The sequence below is a fragment of the Dreissena polymorpha genome, chromosome 15 (genome assembly GCF_020536995.1).
Source record: "Dreissena polymorpha isolate Duluth1 chromosome 15, UMN_Dpol_1.0, whole genome shotgun sequence".
NCBI lineage: Eukaryota > Metazoa > Mollusca > Bivalvia > Myida > Dreissenidae > Dreissena > Dreissena polymorpha.
This window is the reverse complement of record NC_068369.1, coordinates 43,269,527-43,280,044: the sequence shown is the minus strand read 5'-3', so window position 1 is coordinate 43,280,044 and position 10,518 is coordinate 43,269,527. Positions and strand designations below refer to the sequence as shown.

At 37.0% G+C, this 10,518-nt stretch overlaps 1 protein-coding gene and 1 long non-coding RNA gene across 2 annotated transcripts; one reads left to right on the top strand and one right to left on the bottom strand.

The window, feature by feature from the left end:
* Positions 1–128: 128 nt before the first annotated feature.
* Positions 129–10,132, top strand: LOC127861285 (uncharacterized). Its single transcript, XM_052399734.1, has 2 exons — positions 129–165; positions 9,486–10,132. Exons 1-2 carry the CDS (start codon positions 136–138, stop codon positions 9,951–9,953), a joined length of 498 nt encoding a protein of 165 aa, XP_052255694.1. The 5' UTR covers positions 129–135; the 3' UTR covers positions 9,954–10,132.
* On the bottom strand, positions 2,742–3,319 carry LOC127861286 (uncharacterized). Its single transcript, XR_008040151.1, has 2 exons — positions 3,104–3,319; positions 2,742–2,915 (listed from the first exon to the last, which is right to left on the bottom strand). It is a non-coding gene; the product is annotated as an uncharacterized LOC127861286 (long non-coding RNA).
* Positions 10,133–10,518: the final 386 nt, after the last annotated feature.

Here is a 10,518-nt window from a genome sequence, read left to right as displayed (position 1 = left end):
TGAATTGGCCAATGAAAATTTTGGCGGGATAGCGTCAGGCGCCAAAACAGGCGCGTGGTTTTTCCCGGTATAGACCGCTCTTTCAGATCTGTGTTAATGCGCGCTAAGCACTGTGGGAAACGGACTATTTCCAGCATGGCGCCCGTAAACATTATGAACACGGAAGTAAAAATAGTAATTAATTATTTTCAAAAACAGGCCTCATTAAACCGGGTCGGGTCAGCTTTGATATATATAAGTATGAAAGAGGTATACATTTAAACAGAGGAAACGTTCTTTAAAACATTCATATCAAGAAAACACAAGAAACGATGCCTTCTTTGAAGTTTAGTTCCAACTTATTAACTAACAAACGCGTTTATTTTTTCCAATAATCGAAAAAAATCACATCTTACTCCATCGGTTAACAACTTGTTTGCATGTTGAAAAATAAAATCTAAATATAATCGTTTAAATATAACCGATCACGCTCTATTTCTCCCCATTGATTGTATCTATCTTTTGACTACCAATATAGTCCGGATGTTAACACGCAGGTGCGCGTGAACTGGTCTATTTAAAAGTGACCGTTTAAACCGTTTTTTAATACAATGCATAATTAATGTTTTGGCCAATCAGAAGTTTCGGCGATATGACGTCATGCGAATTTTTGTCGCGCGGTATTTCCCGCAGTTGTTAACCGCCAATATATACATTAACAAGCATTGACTTTGAACCAGAATTTAGTATTTGAAATGACAACCGAGACTACGAAGATAGCGTTTTTCGGTGACAGTTATGTAGTTCGTTTGGAACGGTGGGGTGTGATTCCAGATGTACGTATATCTGAAGTGTTATATTTAAGAAATAATATTTTTCTATAATGGTTTGTTGTCGAATAACCAACAGTAAGTTGGAATGGTCATTGTCGGCTCGGTTACTACTTACATGTACCCCGGGTACTCTTAAGTATACTTACATGTACCGCGGGTACAGTAAATATATTAAAACGTACCCGGGGATTTTAACACTTAATCGGTCGTTGTCGACTTGTTTTTGTTAATTTAATGTCATGGGTGCATGCGTATACGGGAGCTTACACCGCGTTTAAGTGAGGTTAGTTGGAACTAAACTTCAAAGAAGGCATCGTTTCTTGTGTTTTTTTGATATGAATGTTTTAAAGAACGTTTCGTCTGTTTAAATGTATACCTCTTTCATACTTTTCAAAAATACGAAACCTCAAGCTACATTACAAAAGATGAAACATAACTTGTATTGTTTTAAAGTTCGACATTATATGTGGGGAGCTTCACTTTTTTGCAAGATACATGTACTATTAAGAAGCATAGCGCCCATTTTGGACGGGATATTATGTTCTGATGTTATGTAATCAACGTACCGATTCGGAAACCATTTTAAACTAATTTGCGGGTGCAAACAGCAGCGGACGTGTCAGGTTCAAAATAGATTTTACATCCGGTGATGCTGGTTTTGACACGACGCATATATACATTTATGAATGAAAGGCTTCATGAACGTTGACGTCGCTCTTGGTTACCAAAAAAATTCCCACGCAATGATTTCAACCGTCATTGTTTACAATCAATTAAGTGCACAAGTACCGGAATTGGTATAGCGTTTTTATAAGGTGTATGTTCAGCGCCTGTTCCGGGAAAACAGGGCTAAATGTATTTTTTTTCAGCTCTATAATATTTATATCAAATCTCTATAAAAAAAGTCGGTGAACAATAATCCGCTGTTCATTTTTTTAGCCGGATTTTTTTCGAAAAAATCTCGGCTTATAGATTGATGTTGTCGGGCGGGGGGGGGGGGGGGGGGGGGGGGGGGGGGGGCGGGCGGGCGGGGGGGGGGGCGGGCGGGCGGGGTGGCGGCGTGCTCGAAAATGTTAAAGTTCTTATTTCATGGTATAACTTTGGTATGCTTGGACCTAGAGTCTTCAAACTTGACATGAAGGTTGGCCAGGATTAACAGATGACCACTGGTCATTTCAAGGTCATTCATTTGAAGGTCAAGGTCACTGTGACCTTCAATATAAAAAATGTTAAAGTTGTTATAACTTTGGTATGCTTGGACCTAGAGTCTTGAAACTTGACATGAAGGTTGGCCATAACTAGTTAGTAACCACTGGTCATTTCAAGGTCATTCATTTGAAGGTCAAGGTCACTGTGACCTTGAATGTAAAAATGTTAAAGTTCTTTTTTCATGGTATAACTTTGGTATGCTTGGACCTAGAGTCTTCAAACTTGACATGAAGGTTGGCCAGGATTAACAGATGACCACTGGTCATTTCAAGGTCATTCATTTGAAGGTGAAGGTCACTGTGACCTTCAATATAAAAATGTTAAAGTTGTTATAACTTTGGTATGCTTGGACCTAGAGTCTTGAAACTTGACATGAAGGTTGGCCAGAACTAGTAAGTAACCACTGGACATTTCAAGGTCATTCATTTGAAGGTCAAGGTCACTGTGACCTTGAATGTAAAAATGTTAAAGTTGTTATAACTTTGGTATGCTTGGACCTAGAGTCTTGAAACTTGACATGAAGGTTGGCCAGAACTAGTAAGTAACCACTGGACATTTCAAGGTCATTCATTTGAAGGTCAAGGTCACTGTGACCTTGAATGTAAAAATGTTAAAGTTCTTATTTCATGTTATAACTTTGGTATGCTTGTACCTAGAGTCTTCAAGCTTGAAATAAAGATTGGCCAGTACTAGAAGATGACCACTGGTCATTTCAATGTCTTTCATTTGAAGGTCAAGGTCACTGTGACCTTAAATGTTAAAATGTTAAAATTGTTATAACTTTGGTATGCTTGGACATAGAGTCTTCAAACTTGACATGAAGGTTTGCAAGCACACTTAGATGACCACTGGTCATTTCAAGGTCATTCATTCTAAGGTCAAGGTCACTGTGACCTTGAATGTAAAAATGTTAAAGTTTTTATAACTTTGGTAGGTAAAAATGTTAAAGTTCTTATTCCATGTTATAACTTTGGTATGCTTGTACCTAGAGTCTTCAAACTTGACATAAAGGTTGGCCAGTACTAGAAGATCACCACTGCTCATTTTAATGTCATTCATTTGAAGGTCAAGGTCACTGTGACCTTAAATGTTATTGTTGTTCATGTATATGCATGCATTCAAAACATAACACAAGGTTTGCTCATGCCTTGAAAAGTACTTACATTTCATTTTGACCTTTGAACAATATTTCAGTAATTTAAGTATTGCATTGACAAAAACACGAAAGGTACTTTCCTGTCATTTAAATAAAAAATCCGGCTTCAATGCGGTCATCTCCGACCGCGGAACTCTTGTTTAAATATTGAGGCGTTGATTAATTATTGTACTAAAACCGAGCATTAATCCGCATATAAAAAACACCGTGCGTAATGCATATTAGTTTGGAGAAATGAAATTATTTTGAAAGAAAGAAATAAGAGATTCAATTCTATATGAGCAAGTCTCGCTGCGCACGATTGCGCTCTTGCTTCTTGTATATATTTGACTGGTATGGATCTTGTCAAATACCTATTGTTTCTGAAAGGAGACAAGTTAGACGTAAATATCAAATTAATTAAAGTTACACGTGTTACATCTCCTTTTGTTTAAGTGATATGAAATAGCCTAAGGGCAGATTTGCTTCATTGTCAGGATCAGAGACATATAATCACTGCATTTTATTACCAATTAAGGGCCAAATTTATACCCCTAGAAAACACAAGATTTCTGTTTGTCCATCTGCTTATCAAATAGATATATCAATACATCAGTGAAAAACTATAGTAACATATGATACACTGAGATAAAGATATTGCCTTTAAGTATCTTCTTATATATTTTAGGCAGTTAATAATAAAGAAGTATTTTTATGCACTCCCAAAAAATTTGTTTGGGGGAGCATATAGTCGCCGCTTTGTCTGTCCGTGTGTCCGTCCGTGCACAATTTTTGTCCGAGCCATTTCTCAGCAACTAATGACCGAAATTCAATTAAACTTTATGGGAAGCTTCACTTCCAAGATGAGATGTGCATATTATCAGCGGGTTCTGGTCGGATGAGTTATGGCCTTTTGAAATTTTCCATTGTACATATAGTGCAATTCTTGTCCAAGCTATTTTTCAGCAACTTATTACGGGAATTCAATGAAACTTTATGCGAAGCTTCACTACCAACAGGAGATGTGCATATTATCAGCCGTTTATGGTCCGATTTTTTTTCACAGAGTTATGGCCCTTTGAAATTTTCTATAAACTTTACATATAGTGCAATTTTTGTCCGGGCTATTTCTCCCCACCTACTGACTGGAATACAATGAAGCTTTATGGGAAGCCCAACTACCTTCAGGAGATGCGCATGTTATTAGTGGGTTCTGGTTAGATGATTTATTTAGAGAGTTATGGCCCTTTGAACTTTTAAAGTTGCTAAACCATCCATCGTATTATTTTGTCCAAAGTTATGCCCCTCAAGACGTTTCCTTTTATCTGAATATATAGTGCAATATTGTGACCAAAAAAACCTTTGGGGAGCATCACCCGTCTCTGACAGTTTCTTGTTTTAACAGCTTTACAGATTTTTTTACAATAAATACCTTAACAAAAATGAATAAAGAATCCACATCTTTTACCGCACTAATTCAAACCGTTCCCGCGAAGAATAGATACGAAATGCAAACCTGCTCTTGCCCGGATCCTACAACATTATTTCCAATGTTTTAAAGACACGGGATACCCTGTTAAAATATACGTACATTAAAACTCATCGCGTTAAAATCGTACAAATATTTATTCAGGCAACGAGAATGTACTGTTTTTAATAAAACAATAATCCTATAGTACTTCTCAATAATGGGAAGGTACCACGACGTGGGGATTAGTATAAATGAATAAAAAACATACAATTCCACATTTCTGATCTATTATATGGCTACTCATATATCCAAATCAATATTTCTTCAAATACATACTTACAATAATCCATATGCTATTTCACCATTATCTTGAAAATTAACCATTAATATAAACAAACATAGACTACTTTGAAGCCTTCAACATTTTATAATTAACACCCCTGCAATATAAAATATATAAGAAAACTCACATTATACGAACGATAAATATCACAATATTTCTTTCTCCGAATTTTTTTTCTGGTGGAATACAATTTAAAACTATCAGTATAACCGCATTTAATCAGTGAAATAAGCGATAGAAAAAGGCATTCTAAAAAATACGCCCGCTTACATGAATAAATTAACTCCCTTAAGCATATCGGAATATCAACAAGAAATGTGTTTGTCGGAAACGCTATGTCCCCTTCTGCGCCGCTTTTAAATTTATTTATTTTTACCTTGAAGGATGACCTTGACCTTGAAGGATGACCTTGACCTTGAACTTCCACCACTCAATGTGCAGCTTTATGAGAACGCCGCTTTAAAAGAAAGAACTCGCCCCAAATATATTGGACAACATGCCCCAAGCAAAAGACAACTCGCCCCAATTTTTTTTCTTATATATTTTATCTTGAAATACTTTGTTCATGAAATATTTGTTAAGTTTGATGTATTATATTCGTGATTATTGTATAGAAAATGTAGTTGTATGATGTTATTTTTTCATTACATACAGTAAAACTTTGTAATTAATTAATTGTTCACATACTGGATTACTTTTAGTTATAAAATGTTATGAGCTGTTTTATAATTGTGTTAATTAAAATAAGCACCATTTAGTCTGTTTTGTTTTGAATATGAGCAAATTGTTAAACTTCATTATTGACTTTTGATGAGACAAATTATATGATAGTTACCAGACGACTCGCCCCAAAGCCAACTCGCCCCAAAATCTGAACTACTTGCCCAAAAGTTATTATTATCCATCAGTCCAGTTTTTTTTTACTATTTCAAATTTTGTATTCATGTCGTAATAAAGGACACAATTAAAGTACAAAGACGTGTTCATACACATACTTACTTTACCATATGTGTGCTGTTTTAACTATGTAATAACTATGAATACACAAACTTTACAAACGTTTCGCAATCAGAGACATTATTCCCCCCAAACATGCCTTTCAACTTATGATCTCAATTTCAATAGCATGGGTGAACGATGAAAATGTCTGAAAACCGGACGATGTTCCTGGGGGTCAAGGGACCACCCAGTCCCTGGTCAGGGTACTGGGCATGGGAGTTGGGGAATGGTTCCAGAAATTTAGCCATTACATACCATTTAAAGTAAGGTTAAAGTATTTTTCATGCTACTTCAAAAGACCATCTTCTTATTTTCTCTATTATATTTATAAGAATGTATTGATTAAACAAGAGGGCCTAAAAGGCCCAAAGACGCTCACCTGAGATAACAAGATATTATTGGGACAAATCTTCTGACCAAGTTTCATGAAGAATGGAAAATAAATGTGGCCCCTAGAGTGTTAACAAGGTTTTAGTATAGCCATATAAGGAAAAATGCCCCCCCCCCCCCGGCAGCCATGTTTTTCAACCAACCGACATATTTTTCAACTCTTTCAAGATATTATTGGGATGAATCTTCTGACCAAGTTTCATGAAGATCAGACAGTAAATGTGGCCTCTACAGTGTTAACAAGATTTTCCTACAGCTATATAAGAAAAAATGCCCCGCCCCTTGGAAGCCATGTTTTTCAATTAAGACAAATCTTTTGACCATATTTTATGAAGATTGGAAATAAATATGGCCTCTAGAGTGTTAACAAGGTTTTAGTATAGCCATATCAGGAAAAATGCCACGCCTCTTTGCAGCCATGTTTTTCAAGCAAACGTAACCATTTACGAACTCATCCAAGATATCAAGACCAATCTTCTGACCAAATTTCATGAAGATTGGACAATAAATGTGGCCTGTATAGAGAGTTAACAAGGCAAATGTTGACGGCGCACAACACACGACAGACAAAAAGTGATTACAAAAGCTCACTATGAGCACCTTGTGCTCAGCTGAGCTAAAAAATTGCATCCATTTTTGTCCAGATGTTATCTTAAAGGGGCCTTTTCACAGATTTTGGCATTTTTTAACTTATTCATTAAATGCTTTATATCGATAAATGTAAACATTGGATTGTAAAAGCTCCAGTAAAAAATCAAGAATAAAATTTAAAAAAGGAAAAGATCATTGCGCTGACCAGGTTTCGAACCAGTGACCCCTGGAGTCCTGCCAGAGTCCTGAAGTAAAAACGCTCTAGCCTACTGAGCTATTCCGCCGAGTACATATACTAGTAGTATTTTATACCTTATATAAGCAATCTTCGTAGTTTCACAAAATTTAACGACAAAAACAGAACTCTCCAAATTATTCAATCGTTTCGCGTTGCAACGCTTTATCATTTTTAGGTTTTAAAATCGTCAAAAGATGCATATAATGGCTATATTAGACCATGGTAAATGTTCAGTATTACTGTTTCCTCACAAATATCAAAACTAAAACGAAAATTTGCGAATCTGAAACAACTTTTTTCAATTTTGTCAATTTACCAAAGCGTGAAAAGATCCCTTTAAATCAATATATAGTATGTTTTAATAATGAATCAACTATGAAGACCGTAACAATAAAGATATAGCGTGTTTTATTTGAAATTAATTCAGAGGAAATGTCAAATCCAAAGTCATGGTAAATGGGTCAAGGTCCCCACGGTTACTACTTCTAAGTACCCAGTGTACTTTGAAGTATACTTCACCGTACAACGATTTTCAAATGATACTTTTGGGAAACCCGGGTATAATAACAGGTACCCCATCTTTCCTAATAAAAAAAGGAAACAAAAATGTTCGTACCCAATTTTTTTTCGTACCCACATTTTTTTCTTACCCAAAATTTTCATACGCACATTATTTCTGTACTTTAACCTCTGCTTACTTATCTTAACTTATATAGTGCGAATTAAAAACTATAAATATAAATTTAACTATTAAAGCTGTTAAAGCCACACACCTTTTTTGGCAAAGTAAATTTAAGAATAAATAAGAAACATATTTTATTTATACCAATTATAATATATCTGGTGGTTACAAGGTATAAATCCGTATTTTTTAGCACTTTAAAATTTAAAAATAAGCGCGTTTGTCGAAATGGACGTATACTGCTAGAAATCCTACTGTAGGTTTTTAAAGTGGTACCGTTTGAAAAGTAATAAATTACTTGCTAACTAGGCTATAGATTTAATGACAATTATGCATTATTGTGCGACCCTGCACTAATTGGAATTTTAAACTGACCCCTGAGTCAAAAGTTATAGGGGTTTTTGGACGGGTCAGAGATTTTCACTCATTTTTGTATGTTCTTTACATTAACTTCTTTATTTCTACTCCGATTTACTTCAAATTGATACTGAACATCTATTATGACAATACTGTCAATCTCAACTATGCATGGCCCCATCACCCCCCCCCCCCCCCCCCCCCCCCCCCCCCTGGGGCACTCCACCCACATAGGCCACACGCACTCAACATTGCCTTTTACTATAATTTCTTCATTTCTACACCGATTCACTTCTAATTGATACTGAACTTTTCTTATGACAATACGGTTAATCTCAACTATGCATGGCCCCCTATTACCAACCCTGGAACGCCCCTGCGTCAAACATGCGGTGTTGGGATACGCGTGGGCCTCTGCCGAGCCATTTCTAGTTGAATTTGCTAATATTTGCATATTTGTAAATTTCATATATGTATCATACAACTTTGACATTTAAAAATCATACCCATTTTGATACTATTACTTTCAAATCTATGTGCATTAATAAACATGCAAATTTCCGATGGGCTGAAGGTACCCTACCTGACGAATGGTATGAGGCCACAATTATACCGATCCTCAAAGCCAATAAACTTAAGACGCCCCAGCCTCATATCGACTGATCTGTTTAACCTCTTCATTCACAAAATGAATGCAAAAAATTATTAAACCGCGACTCTGCGCTTACCTCGAAAAACATAAAAAAATTCAAACTATCAATCTGGATGTAGAGCCCATCACTTATGCGAGGAACAAAGATCTATAGTGCGCCTGGAGCTGACATCAAAAAAGCTCAATATCTCAGCCAATCATAAAACTTGGTTTTGTTTTTCGCGTAGTATTTATCGTTCAGGGTATAACTAAGTTAAACGGGAGTCATGTGTTTAATGTATTATTCAAAATGACATCATCCACTACTAAGATAGCCTTCTGTGCCATCTGTGGTGACAGCTATGTCCCTCGGATAAGACACTGTGGCGGGATCACTGATATGTGTATACTTGAGGAGTTGCTTCCGGTGTTGAATGGTAATGAGCATTAATGGTCTATTTTTCCTTGAAGTTTACTGGCGTATGTAGCTAAAGGGAGAGAGTACATTGCCAGGGACTATTAACTTAGTATGTTAAATTGTTGTCGTGTGTACACCCTCTCAGCACTCACAATCGCTGTAGCCTTGTATATCGGTTTATATCAATATTGTTTTCTTTTGTTTATTAGGTGCCTGGTCGTTTCCGGTTTTTCGGGCAGGGGGGGATGAGGGCCCAGCGGCCTCATCAACAATTGCTTGAAAGGATGTTAAGATGGGAACCAGATGTAGTTATCGTCGTCCTTGGGGGAAACGATATCACTTCAAGGTGCCAGCCACGTGATATTAGTCTGGACATCCTTAAGTTGTGTCGACTGGTGAAGGCCCGAGGTGTTGCAACCGTGGTGGTGGCCGGCATTTGCCAGAGGTGGGCATTTCGCGATAACGCCCTTACATCAGACCGCTTCACGGCCATAGGCAGCGCTATCAATCGTTATGTCAGGAGATATTTTCCGGTATCATTCATGGTTCACGTGCGGGAGGATGTCCACTGGCTTTCAGACGGCGTACATCTAAGTGACGAAGGAATGGCAGAATTTATGGAGAGTCTAAGGCTGAAGTTGGCCAAGATTTTTAAACCTAAGGACTTAGTATTGTAAACAAGGGCTGTTTGTAAAACATGCATGCCCCCCATATGGGCTCTCCGTTGTAGTGACAGCCATTGTGTGAATATGTTTTTTGTCACTGTGACCTTGACCTTTGACCTAGTGACCTGAAAATCAATAGGGGTCATCTGCCAGTCATAATCACTGTACCTATAAAGTTTCATGATCCTAGCCATAAGCGTTCTTGGGTTATCATCGGGAAACCATCTTACTATTTCAGGTCAGCGTGACCTTGACCTTTGATTTAGTGACCTGAAAATTAATAGGGGTCAACTGCGAGTCATGATCAATCTACCTATCAAGTTTCATGATCCTAGGCATAATCGTTCTTGAGTTATCAAACCGAAACCATTTTAGTATTTTGAGTCATCGTGACCTTGACCTTTGATCTAGTGACCTGAAAATCAATAGGGGTCATCTGCGAGTCATGATCAATAAACCTATGAAGTTTCATGATCTTAGGCATAAGCGTTCTTGAGTTATCATCCGGACACCATTTTACTATTTCAGGTCACCGTGACCTTGACCTTTGATATAGTGACCTGAAAATCAAAAGGGG